We start from the raw sequence: 27717 nt of genomic DNA, 5'->3' as shown, positions 1-27717 counted from the left end.
CCCGGATGTATATGCACGGATACCAGGAGCATTTATGAACATTAAAGGACATTAGATAGCATATCATCCACAATGTAACATAATAGTACAGGAAGTCCAGATTGTTCATTAAGACCATGTGGTGCTACTGTGCCAAGCATAACGATCCACCATGCCTCACAACGGAGGAGGGCAGTACTGCGATCTCCACCAAGTATAGACAATGGAATATGGTCTATCATTCTGTACTTAATAGAGGACAAACCATGTTTAGATGTCACAAAATGCCGGGCAACAGGTTGGTCACTGTTGCCTGTAGCCAGAGCTTTTTTGATGGCCGACCTATGTGCAGCCATTCGTTCCTTAAAGGACTGTTCAGTCTTTCCAATATCAGAAATTCCACATGGACAGATGATTTGGTATACAATATATTGGGAATTGCATGACAACGTATGTTTGATATACATGGTTTATCCAGTGCGTTGGTGATAAAATATAGCTCCTGGTATCATACACTGGCATGTTGCACAATTACAGCGGATGCAACCTACTTTGCTTGTGATCCGTGCATTTTTGTGCAGCACCGCATCCGATTTCACCAGCATATCCTTGAGGTTCCTGGACCTTTTATAGCTGTTCAGAAGTCTGAAGTTGGAATCTCCTATGTCTTGATCAGACTGAATTAGCGGCCAGTGAGTGCGGGCAATCCATTGTATTATAGGGCTCATTTGGGTATATGTAGTTACCCAAGGAATGTAGTTAGTGGATAGCTCTACTTGTCCTTTATCCCTAGAGGTGAGGAGGTCCTCCCGATTAAGGGCCAACACAGTATTTTTTGTAGTTTGCAGTTCATCTTTTTGGTATCATCTAGCCGCAAACTGTGTTATCATGTTGTCCATCTGTATAAGCATGATGTCTGGATCAGATACTATCCACCGTACTCAAAGCATTTGCGAGTAGGGAAGGCTCCTGATTGTAGCTTGTGGATGACAGCTTGAATATTCCTGCGCATTAATCCTGTCAGTCAGTTTAGTAAAAAGGCAGGTTGACAGTTGCCCATTGTTGATCTTTATCAGGACATCCAGGAAGTGAATCTGATTGTAATCGTATGTATATGTGAATTTAATAGGATTGGAACTCAAGTTGTGCTGATCAATGTAACCGCAAATAATTTGTGGATCACCCTGCCAGAATATATGCAGATCATCGATATATTGATGAAATTGTACAATGTTAGGTGCTATATGCGGATTATCAAAGAAAAACATCTGTTCAAATTCAAAGAAGGTTTGCAAATGAGAACGAGATCCCTGCATCTTCAAACCCTCCAACGTTTTTAGGGCAGAGACGATGACTTTCCCTTGAGTGCATAGGGTGTGCAGTGCTGGCTCGTGATGTCATGATGCACGGCACCGGCCCGCAATGCACTCATGGGAATGGAGGGGGAGATCCAGTGCACCAGGCACTGCAGCACACGGAGCGGGGCCTGGGAGCTCTGTAGCCAGGAGGAATGATCAGATTAGCGGCGCACTGTCAGTGAGTCACAAAAAGCGATACATTCGGTACAAGCGATATTTGCCGGTACAGACTGTTAAAACCCGGTACTGTACTGGCAAATTCGGTACAGTTGGAGGGTATGCATCTTAATGTTGCTCTTTAGGGCCTAGAATTAAGGGTCCTGGGCCCCTCTTTCAGCTTTGTTATGCTTATGATGTCAAAATGTTCTGAAAACCAGTATTCAGCATGTTAATATGTTTACAATGTCTGGGGGAAAGTAATCTTGGACTGAACACCCTAATTATACACATATTAAGAGGTGCTTTCATGCTGGGACTTGTAGTTCTACAAACACATGCCACAATAATAAGCTCTGCTATCATATTGAGCAATATCAAGGTTATTGGTATATTAATTGCCCAATAATTATTAGCCCACCAACCAGCATCTAGGTAACGTTGTCTCTCTGGTGGCTCCTTAATACTAAGGCAAAAGCCAGTCACCCCAGTACAGCACAATAGTGAGATACTAAAGTAGTAATTCAATGATATAATGATAGAAGCAAAACCTAGGGGTTAAAAGGTGTTTAGGACCACCTAGACGTAAGGGTCCTGTGGCCCCTTCAGCTTTGTTTCATTCATAATGTTGAAATGTTCTGAATACCAACTTTCATATAACATGCCAAATGTCTACATTCTAAACTTGTCAACATTATGGTATTGATACGATAACGTCAACATTTTGCATCTCCACATATATTATCATACCACACCTAATATACACTGCCAAAAACTAGGACAGTTATTGGAACAATGGGACCCAAGGGAATCTACTGTTCTCATATCAGAACTATGCCATGTATTATAAAAAGTCTGCATATACTGTTTACATTAAAGAAAAATGGATTAATTACTACCGGTTGTGGTATGGCGCTCAAACAGGGGGGATCCCAATGGTCAGTATCCCGACATCGGATTCCTGACTGCCGGTGCCCCAACAGGGGGGCAAGCGCAAAGCAGCCCCTTGCGGGATCATTGCGCTCGCCACGCTGCACGCTAGGTAGCTTGCTATGCTCGCCACCGGTTATATTTTCCTTCTATGGGGGCTGTGGACCCCCACAAGGAAGAATAGCCCCTGTGAGTTGGGATCCCCCTGTCGGAGCATCATCCGGCACCTATTACACCCTTACCACTGAAATATCACTCAAATAAAAGTTCTTCTGAAATGGATACAGCTGTGAGGATCTAAATGCCACCAAATATCTCAATAATCCAATACATGTATCTAAATATATACTTTTGTCACAGTTTAAACAAGATGTGTTTTTATGGTAACAAGTACACTATTTTAGTTGGCATTAGATACTTTCTGTCTTATTTCAGATGCGAGCACTCAACTTTTTATCAAGTTATCCAGGAAAATAAGTTTTCATGTTGACACACTAATTTTTCAGTAAATTATCACTAACTTATTGATTAAATATTAAGAATTTGTTTTGAGCAATATATCTCAGCTTGAAAGAAGATGAACTGTCAGTTCTGTTTTCGTGCCTCCAAGGGCAGTATGAAAGTTGATTGATTCATTTTTAATGCATATTTTGTTTCATCTTTAGCTTAGACTATCTATCATGTTTTGTGTAATGAGTGCATGTGGACTGATGCAACTGCTTCAAAATATAATATATGTGCCCCTCCTATGTGTTTAAATTTCTAAGATTTTAAATTTCCTGTTTTATTTGGGCAAATAAACACCCCAGAATTTGATTGCAGATATTACAATGTCACACACATAGTGGAGGCCTGGGTATCCCAGATTGTAGGCGATACTATATTGCAGCCCAGTTAGCTCATAGCTCATTAGCTCATCAATAGTGTAACCCCAAGGCATGGAAGGTCTGGACAGATATTGAGGCTGCCGATTTAGGGCTCTATTCTATGTCTTCCCTACACTGGATCTCGAGATCCAAATGACCTAAAGGTGTAGCTTCCCACCTGATTGTGTCTCATTCTCTATCCCTGTGGGATAATGCAAATAAAAGATATAGCCTAGCTCCCAGAAAATCCCCTATGATCCCTATCTTGTATAACTCTGCTTTTCAAACAAAACTTTGTTCCTCCCGTGGAAGAACAGAGGGGTGTTGTTTCTTAAAGACATCACCAGAGATGAGAGCTTCCCCCATTTCTCTCAGATTTCACTAGGAACTTAGACATTTCCACACTACGGTGAAGCATATTGTCTCCAACTGGCCCCTATTTACTTCTGAAGCACTGTGCCTTAGACGGTCTTCTACTAGAGGACTGATTTCTCTTATTTATACATTGCTCACTGATAAATCTACACACCAACAAACCTCTTCTGAGAGGGCTTGGGAATCGGATCTAAACATTTCAATAACTGAGAAAGACTGGGCAGAGATTTGGGACGATGCTGCCTCTAGTTCTGTTTGTGTCAAATTAAGGAAAATGGCTATAAACCACTTTATAGATTGTATTATGTTCCCTCTAGACTCAGCTAAATATACCCTTGCTCATCAGACAGATGTTGGAGAGGGTGTGATTCTACAGGCTCATTCATGCATATATATATATGGTGGGCGTGCCCTAAGATAACTGATTTATGGAAAGAAGTCATCAACTATATAAAAAATCTATTACTTGTGCCCATTCCAAATGACCACAAAAAATTTATTTATATTAATACTTCTTCCACTAGCTTTTCCAACTTTATCCAAACTACAAAATGAAATGATGCGTAATATGGTCTCTGCAGCCACATGCTATATTGCGATGGATTGGAAAAAGCCAGTTGCTCCTTCCATGCACTCCATAATGTCCCGCAATATGGCCCATGTATCGCATGGAGTATATGACAAGCATCCTTAAAAACTTCTCTAAGAAATTCAACTCTGTTTGGTCTCCTTGGGTTTCCCTCCAGCAGATCACCTCCTTTTTCACTATTTGATATTGAGCCCATTCCCTAATAGCAAAACTGTGGCAAAGCATGATGGGATGTGTAGTTTTAAAACAGCTGGATGGCCATAGTTTGGACATGCCTGCTCTAGAGTCATAAGCCATACACCTACAGATTTATTGTTGGATCTGGTTGGTTGGAACAAAAACATGGTTACGGTTGAGAGCAAATGACAGCTTACCATTTGCTTGGAAATGCTGGAGCTGGCATAAAGTATTTAATGCAGAAAAAATATTAATTTAATATATGAACTATGAACTGCATTCTGACTTTCATTCTCATGGTCAATGGATTCTAGACTCTAAAAAGCCAATGATAACACTGTTTTTGAAGCAAATAAGTAAAAGGTAATCTACATCTGTAATTGTGCTTTAATGAGGCTGGATCATGTGTTGCCTCCATCAATATATATTTGGGTAAACTAGGGAAGATATGTCAGTACATGGCTGACCTTTGAATGCTTGATGAAACCATCTATATTTTTAAACCTTACTTCATATTAGTCAGCAGTATACTCTCCCATGCATAACATTTTGTAGGATGTGGATTTGGAAGGACTAATAATTTTTTTTTCCCAGTATACAATTTAGGAAGACCTACTTAATGTAATCTTTGCACCCTAGTGAATAAGAAACATTCCACATAAATGTTCATTTCAGTTTCATGATTAAGCAAATGTACTAGATAATCTAAAGCCAGGGCTGTAAGTATGGCGGTACGGGGTGGTACGGCGTACCGGTAAAACATATTGTGCCGGTACCCCGTACCGCCATAACAAATGCCCTGGAAAGTGTCTAATGCGCATGCGCGCATATCTAAGTGGCGGGGGCGGGGCCTCCGCCGCCCCAGCCACAGCCTCTCCCCGAGTCATTCCCCGGCCGGGCCGTCCCTTCTCCATGTATTATTCATAAGCAACTATTCGCCGCTGCTGGTTGCGGCTCAGCCTCCTCCTGCCCACTGCCCTCCTATCGCACTGCTGCCCCGCCTCCTCCTCTCCATATTGTACTGTAGACCGGCCCTGGGGAGGCGTGCACCAAGGGACACGTGCCAGGAGTACCTGCAGAATAGTCCCCGAGCAGCGCACTCCCCCCTCCCGCACAAGCAATGCACCCCCCCAACTCCGCCCCGAGTAGCGCAGTCACCCTCCCGCCCCGAGCAGTGCACCATCCCCCCTTCCATTCCGAGCAGCGCACCATCCCCCCTCTCGAGCAGCGCACTCAACCCCCCTCCAGAGCAGCGCACTCACCCCCCCCTCCCGAGCAGCGCACTCACCCCCCCTCTAGAGCAGCGCACTCACCCCCCCCTCCCTAGCAGCGCACTCACCCCCCCCCCCTCCCTAGCAGCGCACTCACCCCCCCCCCCCTAGCAGCGCACTCACCCCTCCCACCCCCTAGTCAAGACTATGAAGGGAGCCGCGGCCGGGACCGAAAAGGGGCGGGGCTACGGTCTGAGGGGGCGGAGCTAACGGGGCTATAAGGGAGCTGACTGATGATGGAAAAAGCAACAGGTCAGGAGAGAATGAGCTGCCTCTCACCTGAACTAGGTGAGTAACATGTGATTGTAATGCAACTGGTGTCAGCATATGTACAGTAAGCTCTACTACTGTCAGCTACTGGTGTCAGCAACTGGTGTCGGCATATGTACAGGCAGCGCTACTACTGCCAGCAACTGGTGTGGGCATATGTACAGGCAGCACTACTAGTGATGGCAACTGGTGTCGGCATTTACAGGAAGCTCTACTACTGTCAGCTACTGGTGTCTGCAACTGGTGTCGGCATATGTACAGGCAGCACTACTACAGCCAGCAACTGGTGTGGGCATATGTACAGGCAGTACTTCTAGTGACGGCAAATGGTGTGGGCATATATACAGGAAGCACTACTACTGTCAGCAACTGGTGTCGGCATATGTACAGGCAGCCACGCTACTACCGTCAGCAACTGGTGTGGGCGTTATATATAAGCAGCGCTACTCCTGTCAGCAACTGGTGTGGGTGTTACGCATAAGCAGCGCTACTCCTGTCGGCAATTGGTGTGGGCGTTACGCATAAGCAGCGCTACTCCTGTCGGCAGCTGGTGTGGGGGTTACGTGTAAGCAGCGCAACTACTGTCGGCAACTGGTGTGGGGGTTACGTATAAATTGCGCTACTGCTGTCGGCAACTGGTGTGGGGGTTACGTATAAATTGCGCTACTGCTGTTGGCAAGTGGTGTGGGTGTTATGTATAAGCAGCACTACTCCTGTCGGCAACTGGTGTGGGTGTTACGCATAAGCAGCGCTACTCCTGTCGGCAATTGGTGTGGGCGTTACGCATAAGCAGCACTACTCCTGTCGGCAGCTGGTGTGGGGGTTACGTATAAGCAGCGCTACTACTGTCGGCAACTGGTGTGGGGGTTACGTATAAATTGCGCTACTGCTGTCGGCAAGTGGTGTGGGCGTTATGTATAAGCATTGATACTACTGTCGGCAGCTGGTGTGGGTGTTACGTGTAAGTTGCGCTACTACTGTCAGAAACTGTTGAGGGCTTTACGTATATGCAGCGATACAACTGTTGGCAGGGGTGCCGATTTATGTTGTTGCTAGAGGGTGCTCAAGGAGGTGTGGCCTCATGAAAAGGGGCATGTCATTTGGGCCTGCAATATGCTGAGATGAACAGTGAATCACAATTTACACACAATAAGCAATAGCTAATACTGCACACTGTATACACACAACACATAATAGTGACTAATACCGCCCACTGTAAGCACACATACTACACAAAAAGGGCAGTGTGTATAGAAAAAGAACACACGTTAGGCAGCACACACACTGCACTCTGCCCAGCAGTTATTACTCACCAGAGCAGCAATTTTGTGATGGTGCCAGGCAGACACTGCTAATGGTGCCAGGCATCGTCTTGTATGCGCAAGTGCACATGTGCCAGTTGCTGGGTCACGGTTTTAGGAAAGGGGCCTGCTTACAACACACTTCTCCTGGCACACTGCCTCGCGTATCCCAGGCAGCAGGTTTGGTGGTACAGGTGCAGCCTGGCAGTGGGACTTGGGTGGTTATGGGCCCGTGGGTGCTCATAATTTTTTGTGGGTGCTAGGGCCCTTGAGCACCCACAGAATCGGCGCCTATGCCTGTTGGCAAATGTTTTGGGTGTTATGCATAAGTTACGCTACTACTGACGGCAGGACCGATGTTGTGTTTCTGCGGACGTAGGGTGCGTATGTGTGGCACTGGGGGCATATCTGGCATTGGGGGCATAACTAGCACTGTGGGGGCATATCTGGCACTGTGGGGCATATGTGTGGCACTGGGGGCATACATAGCACTGTGGGGGGCATATCTGGCACTGGGGGCATAAAGTTTTGTCATGTAGCCACTCCCCTTGTGTCATATGACCACGCCCCCTGACCACGCCCATTTTTGCCGCACACCTTCGGCGCGCAGCACAGTACCACTAAGACGTTTTTTCTACTTGCACCACTGATCTAAAGCAATGCTGTTTTGCATCAGAAGCCTGGGTTTTGTAACACACACAAATGGTTTACATTAATAAGAATGAAAGTTTATTTGATGAGAATATTATTTGGATTATGTGCAAATGTAATGTGTGGGTCGTATACATTTGCCATTTTAATCTTCTATTGTGTAGGTTGTATACCTTTGTCATTTTTAAATCTTTTATTGTGTAGGTTGTATATCTTTGTAATTTTTAATCTCACCGTGAAAATATCAGCATAATTGCTTCAATTACCTGATCTTGGTATAAATTAACAGAAATTATAAAGCTTGGAGAGAAGGGCATCTAAGGGTAACACCGTGATAAAATATATCAGTAATTACTTAAGATATACTTTTAAAAGTTCAAGCACTTTAAATTGTGCCCTTTTAATTTCTATATTAAAACGTAATTATGTGATTATAACGTATGATGAGTATATAAAAATGGATTTCCCTTGTTTCTCTGATTGAAGACTTCACTAATTCCTAAAGGGATTTCAGTATTAGTCACATTTTGTACTTTCAGTGCGTCTAAAGGGAAAAAGTAAAGAGTACATTATAGATGTACTATGATATTTATTTTCCTCTTATATCGTGTTTAGATTCTTTTAAGTTTGAAGCAATATATATATATAGAAAGAGAGAGAGGACGAAATGAAGCAGCAGTCCTCAATCTGTAGTCAGAGCCGAATTTCCCATTAGGCACGTGAGGCACCGGCCTAGGGGCGGTACATGTTTGGGGGCGGCACTTGGATGCCTGTGATAGTACTGTCAGCCCAAAATGTACCAATAACTGCAAAATATCCACTGTACTGTACTATATTCCATCTTAAATAGAGTGTAAATGGATAGGACATGCAGATACTGCCCCTATAAACTGTCCTACTTAGTAAACATTATTGTTGTGCCTAGGGGTGCCCTCATCCCTAAATCCGCCCCTGTCTGTAGTAGATGCGGTGCCAGCCAATAGCTCCCCAGGCAGGGGGCAACAATGTAGACAAGGTGATGGCAGCACACGCTCAAATAATCAAACAGGAGTCACGTTCTTGCAGTCAACGTTTCGAAGCCTTTAATGTAATGCTTCTTCTTCAGGATCTTGTACGGAAGAAGAAGCATTACATTAAAGGCTTCGAAACGATGACTGCAAGAACGTGACTCCTGTTTGATTATTTGAGCGTGTGCTGCCATCACCGTGTCTATATATATATATATATATATATATATATATATATATATATATATGCAGAAAGAGAGAGAATGGCGCAACCAAGTCAGTGATCATAGAAAATTTTACTAGACAAATAAATAACTGACATACATGGTAAAAAGCAGCAAACAGCTTGCCCAACGAGTAAGATCCTTCAGAAGCGACCGGGAGTCGGTGGAAGCCGGGACTCAGTTTCCCACCGACGGTGCCTCTTTTGCTCGGACCAGGAGAGACCTGTTCAGGTCTGTGCACGATGCCGTGAAGGTAGCCACGCCTCTACGCGTTTCGTCACGTGTGGGACTTCGTCAGGAGGTGTGGTTATCCTGGATCCTAGTGTGTCTTATATCCACCTCTCAATCAGCTGGTATTGATTGAGATTGGAATACCAGCTGATTGAGAGGTGGATATAAGACACACTAGGATCCAGGATAACCACACCTCCTGACGAAGTCCCACACGTGACGAAACGCGTAGAGGCGTGGCTACCTTCACGGCATCGTGCAAAGACCTGAACAGGTCTCTCCTGGTCCGAGCAAAAGAGGCACCGTCGGTGGGAAACTGAGTCCCGGCTTCCACTGACTCCCGGTCGCTTCTGAAGGATCTTACTCGTTGGGCAAGCTGTTTGCTGCTTTTTACCATGTATGTCAGTTATTTATTTGTCTAGTAAAATTTTCTATGATCACTGACTTGGTTGTGCCATTCTCTCTCTTTCTGCATATGTGATTGGGACACCTGTGAGCCGTGGTCTGGCTCATTGGGCGAAAAGGCTGCAGACTTACCTTTAAAAAGGAGAAGCACATTTCCACTCTCCCTGTGACTGTGCGCAGTTGGAGCTCCAAATACTCTATATATATATATATATATATATATATATATATATATATATATATATATATATATGTATGTATATATATATATATATATATATATATATATATTTATTTATTTATTTCTAATTATTTTTTTTTTTTTAACTACTGTATGCTTCTTTTGTGAAGACCAGACTGAAAAAAGGACAAAATGCCTAATAGGAAAAGACGCCTTCTCATTTGTAAATATCAAGTATCAGTCATTGGTATTTCTTTCTAATTTCTTGTCTCTATACCAAGCTGCTGAGTGTGTCTCTACTAATGTAGGAAGTGGCAGATGAGTTATTCACATTAGGCTAATTGGTTTTGCATTAGGAGAAAATATATTCGGCATTATTGCCTCAAAGGACATAAATGCTTATTCTGAATCTAATGCTGAGTATTTCATTATGCTGTAATTGTGCTAGATATTGTTTATTCTTATTGATGGAAAATGACTTCAGATGCAAATGTAAAATGTAAATTTTACCATTAGAGAAAAATCTACAGTTATTTAAAGAGAGTTTAACACCTTATTGTTATTATCTACAGTATTCTCATGTCCAACTGCATAGTTTTAAGTTTTAGAACCAGGTATCTTAAGAAAGGAGGAGGCCTGTGTACAGGGCCCATCTGAGCCTCTCTTCTCTAGCCAATAGTGAAGTAGGGATATGAGCACTAGGGGTGGTAGGAAACCCTAGCGGTTTACCAGAGCCCAGTGGACATTCACAGATCTCCTTGAAAATGGACATTGCACCATTTTTCCTGAGATTTTTTTTTACTGTGCACAGGCAAAATGCCAGGAAAATGGCCAATATCAGTGATCCCACAGACTAAAACATTTTCTATAAGGCAAATAGGGGAATATTCAATCCCCGCTGCTATTTTTGATGGGGGAAATGGCGGCGGGTGCTGATTTTGCCTTTAAAAGCTGTCAGGCCCATTCTGCCGAGAATGGCTGTGGATTTTCGAGATCATGGCCGTATCTCGACGGTCCATGGCCGTACCTTGCGGCTATGCCCCTTTCCCCGTTTGGCAGATGGGACATTGAAACCCACCTGCTGATATGCAGTTGAATAAAACGTCAGGGTCATGGCTGTTGGGATGGACCGACAGTCGTGACCCTGGATTGAATACCCCCCCTAGAGTTAACTGGTCTATAGAATTTTTGTCTGCAACCTTTACTTTTATAATAATTCAAATAATTAAAATGTATTAGACACTTTTTTGGACAGAACCATGCACAGATCTCACTGATCTGTGTATGGTTCTGTCAAACGTACCCGCTTGGACCTGGGCTACTTTCTTTTTGTGACTTTTTGGTAATGTTTAGGGTTCGATTTGAAAAACAGCACCCTATTACATTTGCGATTTTGATGTTTTCTCTGAGAAAACATCTTAATGCAATTTTTAATGTGCATTTTTTTGGTCATGGCAAAACATGCGATTTGTATTGCAAATCGCATTCTACTGCATGTGCGATTTTCAGGAAATGTGCAATTTGACCAAATCGCACATTACTAATAATCACACCCTATTACTATTTGCCCTATATTTGCTATATACAATTACAGGTCATTATGACAAATAAAAATGTTTGGCAATTTGTACACAAATTTTAACATAGTTTGTATCATCATATTTTGTATAATACGCTATGTTCCATTAGCGTATTGCAATTGCTGTAATTTTAATTGATGTACATCTTTATGATACACATACATCCTACAGTGATTTGTATAAAGATACAGTACATATGTGCAGGGCCGCCATCAAGGTGGATAGGACTTCAATCCCGTGCTCGAACAAAGAGATGGCTTGGGTGACAGTAGCGCTAACTGTGACCATTGGCAGACAAATATGGATGAAGAGACAGAGCTGGTGGCAGAAGTGTTTGGAATTCATTGTCAGCCACTAGTGGAACTTGCGGAGTGGAAGCCAATCAGGAGCTGCTGCTTGCCACTGACTGAATTCAAAATACGACATTGTCATATCCATATCCATATGAATTCAAAATATCACCACCATCAGCTCTGTCACTCTGTCTATAGTTGTCTACACCTACCGGTGGTCCTGATCAATGCATGGACAGCTGCAATCCAGTGCCTGGAATGATCAGCTGGCTTAAGCTGGGAGTGTGGATATGTTGTAGTGTGTCTGGTGGGGTAGTGTGTGTGGGGGACTATGGGGAGTGTATTTTTATGGGGGGGGGAGGTTATGGAGCAGTGTGTGGGAGGGCAGTTATGAGGCAGCAAGTGATTGTGTGTGTCTATGGGACAGTGTGTGAGTGTTATTGGGTGGCCCAGTAGCTCCACATTTTCTCATGGCAGACCTGCACCTGCATATATGTAATTTGGGCTTAAGTGTAAAACGGAAAAAGGAAGGTACGCTACGCTTCTTTTGAATTAGATTATAGAAAATGTAATATGCAACAAATATAATAAAAGAAATATACATATGAAGAACTACACTTGAGTAACTTAGACATAAAAAGGTGCAATTGTTTGTGCAATATATTCACCAGTCACTTAGTCCTTACGATACAGTTCCTACAGTTAGTGTAAAGCCAATTTGTCCCAAAGTTGGTGAGTTGGTCTCTCTTAATGCTGGGCGCAATGGAGAAATTACTTTCGTTGTTACTGGCAACGTGGCTTCCCTTATGGTGAGATGGCAGTAGGCTATATGGTGTCAGCAGGTAGAATATGCCTGTCTCCCTTGATTGAAGATACAGCCCATTAGTTGCTCCTGGAGAGTGGTATAAAAGTTCCACAGCAATGGGTAAAAGGATGACGATTTGGCTGGTGGGCTGTAGGTCGAAAGATGGGTGGTGGGATTCACAATAAAACAAATAAGCACCTCACAACAATGGTTATCTATTTTTTATTTTTCTTTTATTACGTCTTCATACATCTGGAGAGCAGCATTAAAGGGGTGGTCAAGTGCAAGCTGAGTACAATTCATGTAATTCACTTAATTACATATCCATTAATTAAAAAAATTCATATGTATTTGTATTTTATATTTATTTTTCTATTTAATCACATAGTTTAATGAAAATGCAATTTTTACATTTTTTTAAATATATTTATTAGAATTTTCCAATAATTACAAATGTAATTACAATGTGCATAAAAGTTGTACAGTAACATATTCAAGAACTGTATTGAATAAATGGCCGAATGTGAATGGAGGTGGCATCCAACATAACGTGTTATCTTTCTTCAATGCCATGTCAAGCCCTTATACCGATAGGTCCAGGGTACATCAGGTACTAGTACAGCGGGACAAGGTACTTATGGGAATACCAATAGGCATAGTCCTTGTATACATAGACCATGGTAGTAATACACATTTCAAATAACATACACTACAATTCTAAAAAGGTAATTGTATTTGGATGGGAAAAGGAATGACAAAGGAAAGATAGGTAGGAAATGGGGGGGTCCGTGAGTCACATATTTTTTTTTTTTTTTTTTTTTTTTAATGTCTGTAAGCGCCTTGAGTCCTGCTGGAGAAACTGCGCTATATAAATTTTACTTACTTACTTACTTACTTACATATGCTTTAGTCAACATTGTGAACATCTATTGTTAGTGTGAGAATTAAGTGAACAGTGACTCTATTCTCAAATATAGGCATCGGGGTCTTACAATTGGGGTCAGTAAAAGTTAGGTGTAATTTTCTTTTTCTTCTTGCACCAGAGGGCCCCAGCGTCTCTCAAAGCTGATGTAGCTTGTCGAATACACCTGCACATCAAATTTATCATAGTTCATGGCACGGTGTAGCGAGTTTAGTAATTCTGTGAGAGAGGGAGCATTTCTGGACAAGCAACATCTTAATATTTGCTTTTTTGGTAATGTTACCAATATAGTTAGAAAGGGGATATATTTTGAAGCCTGAGCATCTAAGTTCCATACATCGAAGTTGGCGAACAGAAAAGGGAAAGGGTGTATAGGGACTCTCAGATTTAAAGTTTCATATATATAGTTAAATATTTTATTCCAATATTTCTTTATATACCCACAGGTCCACATATTACGCATTAGAGTAGCAGGGAAAGTTCCGCATTTCAGGCATCTCACGGATTCCTCTGCGCCAAAGTGTCGTCTTTGAGCCTGTAATATATATGCTCGATATACTGTTTTTAAATGCGTTTCTTGTATTAATGCTGATTTAACAATACGTATCGTTCTGTCATAATATTTTAATAAAATGTCTTCATCAGTCAAAGTCGGTATATCTTTAAGCCATTGTTTCTGAGTTTCTATCTTTAGTTTAGGCATTGAGGTCATTATATATTCTTTGTATAATAGTTTTGTTTTGAAAGTTTGTTTTTCAAATTTACCAATAATGGCATATAACTGGGAGGTTAGGGGTAGTGTAGTAGCTTTTGGGGGTAAAGAAGAGATGTAATGGATTTTTACATTTATAATCATTGTGAAGAACCTATTCTGTTGTGTGTATATGACAGTTAATTTTGTGGTTAGTGTTTAAAAATAAAGAAATGTAACTTTAGCATTAATTTTGGATGTACAGTAGCCACCCTCAGCTTTGATATGATGTTTATGCATTTATCTAGGCATAGCTGGTGTGGCATGTTTGTTTGTGATTATGACCTACCACTATTTGCAGCCTAGTGCAGAATGCTGCAATGCCTGTGCCTGTGCCAGTGGCGTAGCTACGTTTTGGGCGCCCCCCCGCCGTTAGGGGGGGGTGCCCATACCCACCCACCGCCGCCGCCCCGTCGAGCACCCCCCCCCCCGCCGCCCCGCCGCCTCGCCACCTATGCTAACCCCCTCCCCCGCAGTCTTACCTATCGCGCTGGTCCCGGCGGCTTCGTCCGTTCATCTGCTGCGGACCACCACAAAATGGCCACCCCCGTACAGCAGACAGTTTCAGAGAACTGTTTGCTATATGGGGGCGGCCATTTTGTTGTGGTCCTCATCAGAAGAACGGAGCCACCGGGACCAGCAAGATACGTAAGTCTGCGGGGGATTGGGGGGGGGGGTAACTATAGCACCGCAGCCCCCGGCGCCCCCACATGCACAGCGCCCCCACTCGGTGGCGGGGGCTGCGGTGCTATAGTTATGCCCCTGGCCTGTGCATATGCATCCCAGCAATAATGAGCCTGGCTACATCTGTAACAATAATGCCTGTTATCTCGTACCTTGCTCCCAATGACCTCTCTACTGCCCATGCATAATCCCTGGGAATAAGGCCACTGCCCCATTTTCTGGGTGATTTCTTTTACTCTGCAGCACTGGCCAATGTGGGACTCTATAGAGGTAAGTATAATTATATGGGTCCATGGTGGGCTTCCCTGGACCTATTGGCCATGTGCATTTCATGTTCTGCATCCATTATAGTTTCTCCAATAGTTGGGATGCCTTTTTTAGCCAAATATTATGTTTCCGAATCAACATAATAGCAACATACAGTACTGTACTGCTACATCTTCAGCAGCAGCAGCATATAATTAGGGCCGATGCCACCACTAGGCAGCTTTAGGCATTTACCTATGGGCGCTGGCCACTAAAGGGCGGTGTTGCATGATGCTACCAATGAATACTTCCTTAATTAGTTTGTTAGGTGAGGCTGGTGAGCTGCTCCTCTGACTACAAATGAGGAACAGGGATGCCGTGGCCACCCTCCCACATGTTCCCTCTCTCCACCCCTGCCCCCTCCATTTCCGTTATTGCACTGCACCTTCCCCCTGAAAATCGCACTGCAAGCACTGCAAGGAGCTGCCTATACCTGTGCGTTTCAACATCATGTGTTCAGCAGCAGTTGAACAGGGCCTGACGGCGCATAGCCGCCCATTACATGCACTCTGCTAGAAGCAGAAGTGGGAGAGCGCCGTTGATGGCACATTAAGACCCTCGCCAGGAAGTTTGAAGTGCAGAAATGGGAGGGAAGCGGAGTCCGGTGACTGCAAAAATATAGCTGCGGAATTGGGGACAGACCGATGGGCTGCTGCTGCAATATGGGTCCCTGAGTCTGCCAAGACGAAGATGGCAGCAGAGAGTGGGGTTGGTAAAAATAAAACACTTGGCTTACTGTATGCCTGGTGATGATCACCTCCCCCTTACCCCACCACAGCCCAATGCTGGTTCTTTACCTACATTAATTAAAACACATATCCAATTATCCAATTCAGCACCTCAACCTTTAAACATGTTTATTTAATATAGAACTTATTTTTATACAAGCAGCACAATATTAAGCATTACCCTAACCCTTCCCCTGCCACTTAACCCTTCCTACATATAAATTGATTGTCCCAACTCCCTGGATTCCGGCATTGGCATTCTGACCGCCGGCATCCCATCTGCCCAATACATCCCATAACGTAGACCTTTCATACTTATATTGTATATATAATGATATACCCAGAGGGGTCCTGCCTATTTTTTTAATTCCGGGCCCCAGGAGAACTACAGGGACATGTTCTGCAATGTGGTGACTGTTGGCTCAATGCAGGGGAAGAAGTATCTGCCAGGGTTGATTCTAAGCAGAGGAGTGGGGACTTAGGCACATAGGAGGTAGGGGAGCTGTATGAGAGGAAGTTGGAGCTAGGAGGAGGGCTGGGCCAAAAAAGAGGAGGCAGACAGGCAAAAGCTCTAAAACAGGTGGCAGATGACATCCCAACTAACGGGATTCCAACTGTCAGTACTCCGACATCGGAATCCTGACTGTTTAAATGCCTGACAGTCAGGATACCTACTGACAGGGGCTATTCTCCCTCGTTGGGTTTGAACCCCCATAGAGGGAGAATAGAATCTGCACTCGCCACCAAGCCCGCAAGGGGCTTCATTGCACTTTCCACCCTGTTGGAGTACCAATGGTCTGCCCGCCATATCACACCCCTCTAAAGCTGATTACACATTAACAGATATAACTGCAGCTCAATTATTTGGCAGATATGTCTCTTGTCGGATTGGGCAGCGCGTTTTCCATTCACACTGCCCAATCCATCCTATCTCACATCACAGCTGGTTGGGCACACTTACGTGCACCTGCCCATTTGAGCTGTCAATCTCCGCCGGCTCTTCTGTAGGTGTACAGGCATTCGGTAGATCTAAAATGCTCTACATATTATCTTGTGGACACTAAAATGCTCTCTGTGTTGTGTAGTGTCAACTAAAATGTCCTCTGGATTGTCTGTTGGATGCTAAAATGCTCTACATGGTGAGTTATAAATTATCTTAGTATTACATGGTGGCCCTGTAGACAGTCATAGGGGGTATTCAATCCCTGCCGCTATTTCTGAGAGAGGAATCCAACAGCATTGAAAAGACATCTCGACAGAAAATTGACTGTGGATTCTTGAAATCATGGCCAGATCTTGACAATCCATGGACGTTTTCGCCAACATACCCCCTTTTCACCAATTGACCGGAGAACTGTCTGACAGTCGAACCCCAGATTGAATACCCCCATAATGTTATTATTTTTATATTTATTTTTGTTTGTAAATATAAAAATGAATATAGTAATATTTAAAGACATGAATTATGCATGTGAGTGGGGTGGTATTGTGTAGCTAGGGGTGGCATTGTGTAGCTTTGCCTAGGGTGTCAAGAAACCTTGCATCGGCCCTGCATATAATTGCACTTGTTCTCAGACACCTTTGCATTTCTATTCAGGTCTGCAACTGTTACAAAATGACATTGCTCATCAGCATTAGACTACCCCTTCTCTATCTCATTTCTCCTTTCCAGCTGGAAGCTAGTGCAAGTGCCAGATACAAGCATATGTACACATGCACATAAGTCTTGGAGTCTGTGGCACACACAGAACCAATTTGCTTAATGTTAACTATGTTATCTGGCAAACCTTCAACTTTCCATCACTTATTAAAAACATACTTAATAAAACCATACTTTAGATACAGCTTGACATCTTATGTAAACACGTATGGACCAGATGCAACCAGCCAATCAGCTCCTAACTTTGAAAAATGTCAGAGCTGATTGGCTGGTTGTTTAACACTCAACACTTTATCACTTTTTGAAGCTTGGTGCATCTGGCCCATGGTAAGATCGCTAGCATGAGTACTCGTTATGGTTAAATATTGTATACTAGTTCCTAGCCCATCAAAAGGACAGAAAAGTAATTTGTACAGCCAAACAGAGCAACGGTGGAATTGCTCTCTCAGGAGCCACCTAGTGGCACGCACAAATTAACCAATAGAAATGAGGAGCATTGTTAGACTTTTATTATATAGGATATTGATGAAATACTGAAATAAAGTAATGATTTAAACATCTTTTGTAAAATATTTATTTGAAGACTGTTACGTTAAAAGTTAGTATATAGACCATATGTAAATGTTACAACTTTTATAGTGTTACTGATGATAAATCTTCTATTTTTGTTGTTCTCAGAACACCTGCCATGATTGGCTGCTCGTTTGTTGTGAACAGACTGTTCTTCGGAGAGATTGGCCTACTGGATCCTGGAATGGATGTATATGGGGGAGAAAACATTGAACTCGGTATAAAGGTTTGTGAAACTATTTTTAGCCTCATTCTTATCTATACTGTGTGAGACAAAATTGATGAATGCACAAAAGAAATTGAGGGTAGTGGAAAATTATGGTACCAGAGTCAAATGATAATGATATACCGCAATTACCAGAATAATTTCCTTGTGTTGCATCTAATTCACTGGAAATTATTTTCTATTTCTGTTGCGTTCTAATTTCCTGCTAATTATAAACTTTTGCAAATGCTATCTTTACTGATTTATTTTTAAAGTCTGTTAAATTTATCAAAAAGTAATTAAGCTTTAAAATGAAAACATATCTTATCAGTGCCTTGCAGGGGTTGTATTTAGTTTTTTAACATGGAGATGTAAAAAAAAAACTTTCATTTTCACCAAGAATACACAACTTTCACATATTCACTCTATATGAGACTTCAAAATATCACAAAATGTATCTCGCATTGGATCAAAATTTAAAAGAAATTAAAAAAACTCCCAACTTTTATATAAACTAAAATATGTAAGTTATAGTTGATCTGGTTTACTGTAGCTGTCTCTGAAGTACATGCCATCCTCCTTGTATCCATTGAATCCACCCATATCCCTTAGAGGGGCAGATGTATTAGGCCTTAACAAGAGATAAATGCAAGGGTGATTAAAGAGAGATAAATGTCCAGCCAATCACCTGCTAACTGCATGTCACAGGCTGTGTTTGAAAAAAGTCAGTAAGGAGCTGATTGGCTGGACATTTGTCTCTCTTTATCACCCTTGCATTTATCTCTTGTTAAGGCTTAATACATCTGCCCCATAGACAGTAAGCTACACAATTATGATATCAAGAGGCATCACAGAGTCTGTATCCCCTCTGCATGCTCGTAAAATGGAATAACAAAAAGGGTGCATGGCCTCATAGGGAATCTCAATTGCATCAATCTAGGGGTGTGTCCAACATCTCCGGAAATGCTGAGTTGCTGCAGGAGACTAGTGTCTGAACTGTTTGCTCCTCCTCTATGACAGGAGCCAAGTGCTGCAAGAGAGTGTTATACTTCGTCACCCAGCTCCTCCACGACCTGCACCTTAGTGACACCTCTGATGGTAGCTGCCCACTCTGATTATGTATTCATGTGAATGTATGTACTGTACTGTTTGTAGTATTAGTCTATACTTAATGCCTGTTGTTAGTTTTATCCCTTTATATAAATGCATTGGAACCCTTGTGGTGTCTTAAATAAAATAAATAAAAGATACTAATAGTAATGTGCCAGTCAGTCTGAACATTTCATGCACTCTTAAATGGCTACATTGTATTTTTTTTTCCTCCATGGGAGCTGTGATTGAAAATGTTGGGTCATTTTGTAGCCAATTTATCTATAGCAGGCAGACAAAGCGGCATTTTATATATATACATATATTGTATAGCTCAGCAGCAGTAAAATACATGACTTGCTGGCGGAACCAAAAAGAGATTTTCATTTTAGAGCAAAGCACAAGGAAACTTGCCAAAAGAGTTCAGATAAAAAGCACAGCTCTATTAGGTTACCCTAAATTTCAATCCACATCTACTCCTGAGTATAGGAATACCAAATATAAAGTATGAATATATTTTAAATAGACTTTTAAGTTATTATGAACCAGAAGCAAAGTTAATATATTATTATTCCCATTATTTTTTTATCATTTTGTCATATGTATAATTTAGAAGACCGTAGCTGTTTTGGGTGTAGCTGTTTTGGGTGGTTATTTAAGCCTGATCACTTCTTCTTGCTGCTCCGCCAGAGTGAAATCCTACCCTGTGCAAGGCTTTGAAAGGCTTGAGAAAATATCGCAGATCAGCGAATAACTGCAAACCGTTCGCAACCTCACTCACATTCAAATGATTTGTTCAATGTGTGCATTCTGTGCATAACCCAAGAACAGTGTGCTAGGAACAGGCTGATTGAGGTCCGAGCTGATGTCCCATGCATGCCTGCATTTTCACTGACATTTCCAGAAATGGCTGGTTACCACCTCCATATGAAAGATTCCTGTCTATCAACTAAGGAATGGCTAGCGATCAAAAAAGATGCTCATTTTTTTTTTCTCAAAATAGCCTTCCACATGTGCACTACGATCTGTATGCATGGGCAGTTGACCGATAATCGCTCGCTCTTCAAAAATGCAGGTTCATTACCAGGTCTTAGATTCTGAACAGGGCAGCATCTTTGTGGGGTTGTGTGCTCTCTTTTTGCTTGCACGGGCTTCCTGATACAATCCAAAAACATTTTGGTAGGTTAGCTGACTGCTGACAAATGAACTGTATTATTTACAGGTGAAAATGCTTTAAAAAATCAGAAGTGGCCTTGGTAAAAGTCATACATGGTTCAGGGGAAAATACTGCTGTGTTTGTATCAGTTGTATATAATCGTCTCCTAAGCCACCTTACTGCTAACTCCATTCTAGACCCCCTCCAATCCGGGTTCCGCCCTTTACATTCCACTGAAACTGCCCTGACCAAAGTCACTAACGATCTACTATCGGCTAAATCCAAAGGCCTCTTCTCTATCCTCATCCAGCTTGATCTGTCGGCTGCCTTTGACACTGTTGACCACCCTCTCCTGCTCAACACCCTCCGCTCCTTTGGCATCACTGGCACGGTCTTCTCCTGGTTCACCTCATACCTCTCCGATCGCTCCTTCTCCATCTCCACTCTGAGCTCCTACTCTCCTACTACCCCCCAGCCAGTCGGTGTTCCCCAAGGGTCAGTCCTTGGGCCTCTCCTCTTCTCCCTCTACACCACCTCTCTGGGCACCCTCATCAGCTCCTATGGTTTTCATTACCACCTTTATGCTGATGATACCCTAATCTATCTCTCCTCCCCCGACCTATCCCCATCACTCCTGTCCAAGGTCTCCGAATGCCTCACGGCCATCTCAGCCTGGATGACCCAACGCTTCCTGAAACTAAACATGGCTAAAACTGAACTTCTAATCTTCCATCCCCCGAACATCCCCTCTTCTCCCACTATCTCCATCAGCATTGGTGAAACCGAGATCACGTCCACCGACCAAACGCGCTGCCTCGGTGTCATCATTGACTCCTCCCTCTCTTTCACCCCCCACATTCGTGCTCTCTCACAGTCTTGCCGCTTTCACCTACGCAACATCTCACGCATCAGACCATTCCTCTCCACTGAGGCGACCAAAATTCTCATTCACTCTCTTATCATCTCCCGCCTTGACTACTGCAACATCCTTCTCTCTGGGCTACCTCTCACCCACCTCGCACCTCTCCAATCCATTCTTAACGCTGCTGCTAGGCTCATCTTCCTCTCCCGCCGCTCTACCTCCACCTCCCCCCTCTGTTTATCTCTTTACTGGCTCCCCATTCCTTTCTGAGTTCTCTTTAAACTCCTCACCACCACCTACAAGGCTCTCTCCTCCTCCACCGCTCCTTACCTCTCTTCACTGATCTCTATCCACACTCCCTCCCGTCCTCTTCGCTCCATCGCTGACCGCCGACTGACCTCTCACCTAATCACCTCCTCCCACTCCCGTGTCCAAGACTTCTCTCGCGCTGCCCCCCTGCACTGGAACAACCTCCCGCCACCCATCAGGCTTTCTGATTCCCTTACCTCCTTCAAGCGCTCCCTCAAAACCCACTTTTTTCGACTAGCCTATCCCTCCTCCTAACCTCTTTTGATCCTCCTATCCTGCCTCCGTTCCCCTCCGTTCCTACTTATCCTGTTGTTTTTCTTTCGTCCACCCACCTCCTTTTAGTATGTTAACTCTTATGAGTAGGGTCCTCCTTCCTCACGTACTCACCCTACCTCTTTACCTCACCTGTGCTCCTGTCCTGTTCTTCCCTTCCTCTACTTCATCTTCAGTCTCCTCGACAATTTTGACACCTACTTCAGAACTGATGCTGATTTTAGTTCTACCAGCTATACCCCTATTTATACTGTATCTTTCAACACACCCTGTACGTTACCTTGTAATTAGTTTTTTTGTTTGCTATGTACGGCGCTGCGGACACTTTGCGGCGCCTTATAAATAAACGTACTACTACTACTACTAGTTGTGATAGGGTGGAATTTAGTTGTTTATCAACCCACCCCTCTCCCAATCCCCCAGTCTCGGAGAAATTCAATTGATACTGTTGATCGCACTCATTGTAGTTGAGTTTAGCCGCTTAAAACATCTACACCAAATTATTGTCGTGAACCAAAAAGTCCTTATTGAAAGCACAGTTCCCTATATTTAACTGTTATCTTTGCACTTGGATCTATTTGCTGAACCTAGTGCTGCCTTGAGAAAGGTCCTCAGGGACCGAAACTTCCGCAGGCTCTACATTTAACAAATAAATTGGACAATGAATACAGATGACATTATCTGCAAGTCTGGAGAGTGCTGTTTTTTCCCTAGGGGAATTGTCTGTATTGTGGGCATCTCTGGACTGCTATTTATACGGCACCCCAGCAGCTATCTCCTATGAGGGTGAGAGTGCAGGTTTTTTGTGTGTATATATATATAGATAGATAGATAGATAGATAGATAGATAGATAGATAGATAGATAGATAGATAGATAGACAGTACTCTAGTCAGTAATATTGCAGCATGAAAGTCATTGTGACATTTGATTAGCCCTGGTGCTGACTGATGGACTATACAGGGAATAGACTCTACTTATTTGGGGCATTCTTATCCCTATTAGTGTAACAGGAACTTGCTGGGTGTTGCACATTAGAGATGGGTTGCCTGTAAGCAGACTTAGGGCTGACTGAGGTACATACCACTGTGAGCTCACATAATGGGGTACTGTTTGCTTACCCCACCACACTCTCTGCTTCTGCCTCCACACAGGCCAGGCTACTACTACCATGGCTCTTGCTTGCTGTCCCTGCTGTTCACACAGTCTACACACACAGGTGTGCCTCTGGACTAGTTGCTGGCAATAATGCTATTTTCCCTAGCTTAGTTAACCCCTGTTGTCCCTGTAGTTTGTGTAGCAAAGTCTGTATGCTATGAGCTGCATCTTTCCAGTGATTTCGAGCCACTGACATGGTGGGACATGTAATTCAACAGATGTGGGGTGCCACATTTCTCCTTTGAACTCTGCTGCTGTTTACGTGGCATTCACAAATAAACAATTTGTGCAAGCAGGTAAATATAGGCAGAGAGACCTATCCTGCACAATTGGGCCCAAATGGGGACCATAAATTGGCTCACCATCAAAATATGTTTCAATCTGCTCGCAGTGCTGAGTGAGCCAGAACTCGGCTTTGCACAGAAGGAGGCTGCTAATGACATCAGTGGCCCTCCCTCGCAATGGCTGGGGAATGTCCGTGTTATCTGGGGGATGCCTAGAAAATGCCGGTGACATGCCCCCAAATGCCCACAGGGTGTCAATCACCCTGCGAGCAACGAGCGAAGGCTAGTCATTGTTCGCTACTTTCGGGCAAACAGGTCACACATGCACACAGCGCACCATGCACATGCAGGTCGTTCAATAATCGTACCGGCTGCTAATTCTCAGCCCAACCGAACGGCTCTGAAGAGGCCCCTAAGTTTTATTTTAATTAATGATTTCATAAGAAACACTGAACTGATATTCTATGGGCAATATTTGATAAATGACATGATAGTTTTATTATTATGAAATCCATTTGTTATTTTCAACCACACTATAGAAGGTAATCTTTATTTGAGCTTTAGAAAAAACTCAAAAAAGAACTATATTTTTATTTTTATAAATGTATTAACACAAAAGTATTAATTATTAATATTGCCTAATTAAAAATGATTTTCTGTCAATAACAAAATTCTGAGTTGGCAATAACAGAACGATTGTGGTGGTCCAGATACCACTTGTTAAGTAGGCTTGAGGAAACTTAATAATTGATTGATTTATTGGTTGATTGATTGATCGGTCAATAGATGGGATAACAAAACACCTTGATGTCATGACATGCTACAGTTCCTTATTTTTATTAAGATATGCCAATAAGATCCCAAGTTTTAACAGAACATTTCAAAACACTAACCAAACTAGCTGTTATCATAAGCCGTGTTTCACGGGGTCTTTTTTTTTACCCATGGCAAACAGTTGCAAAATCAAACGTAGAGGTTAGTAACATTTATATTAAAATTAGAACATATCAATATAAGTAGTATAATTGTTTCTTTATAACACCATTTACTGGAAAAAAATCCTGTGCCATAATACCAAGTATTAATGCAAGTTTATAAGAGGCTATGCAAAAAGCAATATATCCTATTTTCAGTGAGGGGGTTTTGTTTACAGTAAAAAAAAATCTAGCCTTGCGTGGTTCTTGCTTTAAATAGTAGAGTCAAATTTTGAGAATGTTTCAAGTATGGTCATTTTGATTTATGTTGTTCGTCTGTATACCTACATACAGTACTATACTCAGTACTATTTTTCTAGAAAAATAGGTCCAGGAACTAATAGGTCTGGGGGGGCGGGTCAATTAAATTAAAAAAATATATATATAATAGAGAGAGGTAGAGAGAGAGTGAGAGATCTATATATTGTATTTAGAAACAAAGGCACTCACAGGTGACTCTAAAATACAACTTATCTTATGGAAAGTAGATTTTCAGTTCCTGATGTTGTCATATTTAATTAGAGGTTCAGGAACTGAGTTCCTGCTGGTTCCTGCTGAAAAATAGCACTGACTATACTTCATACATTTATTTAAGACAAACTACTGACAGCTCTTATTTACATTCTAATGTGCTATATGGATTAAAGTTAATATGGCAAACCCAAATATTACATAAAAGGATTGAGCCTCAGAAAAATATGAAACTACTGTACCTTGCTCCTACCAAGACATGGCAAAACATCATTGTCACTTGATCAGATCTCAGATATTGCAGTGTGTTTTTTCCGTGAGCACATGGTTTATGACGTTTTTGGATTAGTAGTACTTTTAAATTCTATAGATATTCTTTCATATCCTGAAAATCCATGCATTGGTGACAAGGTATTCCTGGCCAACCATTGAGCATTTTTTTTGTACTGGTTCGTTTTTATCACTGGTGAACAGAGATGGTATTTCCCCAAACAAAGCATCAAATGCTACTGCAGGATAGTGTTTCAAATATGTATAAATATACGCATATTTCCATTTATGCACCAAAATGAGTATTTTGGAGGCTTGTTTTTGTTCCATCTATATATGCTTTTTGTGAATCCATAACCACCAGATCCAGATTTGCTGAAACCCAAAACATTTCCTCTCTGGTAATAATAAAAATTGTAAAAGTAGTTTTAAATTAGTTGCTGCTTAACATAATTGTATTTTTGATAGTTTATATTAATTGTTACCATTGAGTAAAATTCTATGAAAATCAGAATGAAAGACAAATCTAAGTGTGCAAGATTGCCTCCTGCAATGTGTAAACTGTAAAATGAGCAAAACATGATTGCCTGCATTTAATGCTAATTACATGTTTTATATACCTGTTGTATATATGTAATTAATCAATAAATACATTATTCATTTTTATAATAGTATTATAGCTAAGTACCCATTGCCATGTCATAGAAGAATAATACTAATTAAACTATTAATTATCTCAACTGTTTGCTTCAAAAGCGTTTATTATACATTCTCCTCTTGTATCATATAAATGAATTACTATTTGCATAATTGTGGTGGTACATTCTCGTTTTAAAGAAACCTCGTACCAGCTACACTATGATATATATATATATATATATATATATATATATATAGAGGTAGAGGTGTAGGCCTGGCACTCCTCCAGCAGTACAGGTAACCCAGGTGCCTTCAGGAACAGAAGTACAGAATGGTGGAGAGACAACAGCGGCACTCTGGGGATTTTTTGAAAAAATATATTTTCAGCAAAAAAAGCTTCCAACGTTTCGGGGTATGTGACACCCCTTTGTCAAGGTTATACGTGCAAAGTATAAAACAAGGTTAAAATTGCACGTATAACCTTGACAAAGGGGTGTCACATACCCCGAAACGTTGGAAGCTTTTTTTGCTGAAAATATATATATATAGAAAAAAACAGGCTGGCACTCGTGGGTCTTTGCAAAAAAATCAGTATATTCACAACAGGTGAAGTCCAACGTTTCGGGGCTGCGCCCCTTTGTCAAGGTGTGTGATAACAACAAACAACTTAAAGATCTTACCTTAAATAAGAAGTGGTGTGAGAGGGGCGGCGTGGGACGCTGCGCTCCGGCTGCCGTGGCGGTGGGGGTATGGGCGGAAGTGACGTACCGGACGTTAGCGCTGCCGGATGTGTCAGAAAGTCAGAGCTTGAAACGCAAGCTCTGACGTGGTCATGGTAACCAAGTGCAACTAGCGTGTTCCTCCCAGCGGCACCATTGCTCCAGCGGCTCACGCTGCCTGTGAAAAGAAATTAATGGGTGAAATGCATATACAAATCTCGTGTACATCATAAGTATAAAAATACTGCGAATGTCAGGGGAGACAAATGCCAGTAATGGTGATGCTATAAAAATTAAAATTAAAAAGCCTGCAATTCGATTAACTGCTCGTCCATAATCCCTATAAGTATAAAGACTGTGCTTAAAGAGTCTGAATCAGGGACGGTCTGTAGAGGATGGGGACAGGATCAGTCTGTGGGTGCAGTCATTAGGATGGGTAGTAAACTTTTGGGAATAAATATGGGAATACACCTTTTAGGTGTCACAAGGCACCTATTTTGTCGTGGCCAGGGTAGGTTGGAATTAAGTCGACATGTAACACGATCCGTGTCGTCATTATTATAATACAGTCAGTGGACTATACTGTTGTGATATACAATATAAAAGACAATGGAAGAAAATCACAGGGATAGAAAGAAGAAGCGGAGGGAAAGAAAAGCACACAGAATCAGCCATAATCGGCTGGCTGGGGTGGACATACTATGGCTGGCTTCCCAATTGGAGATCCCAATGTAATTGGGTAGCTGTGTTGATTGGCCCATGGGTATCTGTCTATGGGAACCACTGTTGCGAGGATGAATACAAGAGGGAGCTAAGTGGCACAACTCTGCCAGTAGTCGACTGGCCGTGTGTCGACAAGGTAACGCAAGTAGGGCTATAGGACACATGGAACCGGTCATTAACCTAAAAGGGGACCTGTTTGGAGGCCAACAGGGAGACCTGTGGCGCACTCGGACGGACCTACCACATTTATCTATAATAGGGCACAAAAAGGCATAATATACAATCAGAAAAAATTATAGGGACAGTAAGAGCAAGA

The 27717-nt window shown here is 42.3% G+C and overlaps 1 protein-coding gene across 1 annotated transcript in view; it reads left to right on the top strand.

The window, feature by feature from the left end:
* GALNT17 (polypeptide N-acetylgalactosaminyltransferase 17) overlaps nt 1-27717 on the top strand; it is a 369771-nt gene that overhangs the window by 269304 nt on the left and 72750 nt on the right. Inside the window, exon 6 of the mRNA XM_083174082.1 lies at nt 18379-18496. Within this exon, the coding sequence (XP_083030208.1) occupies nt 18379-18496 (118 nt within the window). The remainder of the gene's footprint in view (nt 1-18378; nt 18497-27717) is intronic.

Source organism: Crinia signifera, chromosome 2, assembly GCF_055691185.1.
Source record: "Crinia signifera chromosome 2, ASM5569118v1, whole genome shotgun sequence".
Classification (NCBI taxonomy): domain Eukaryota; kingdom Metazoa; phylum Chordata; class Amphibia; order Anura; family Myobatrachidae; genus Crinia; species Crinia signifera.
Note: the sequence above shows the minus strand (reverse complement) of the source record. Positions and strands in the feature narration are given on the sequence as shown.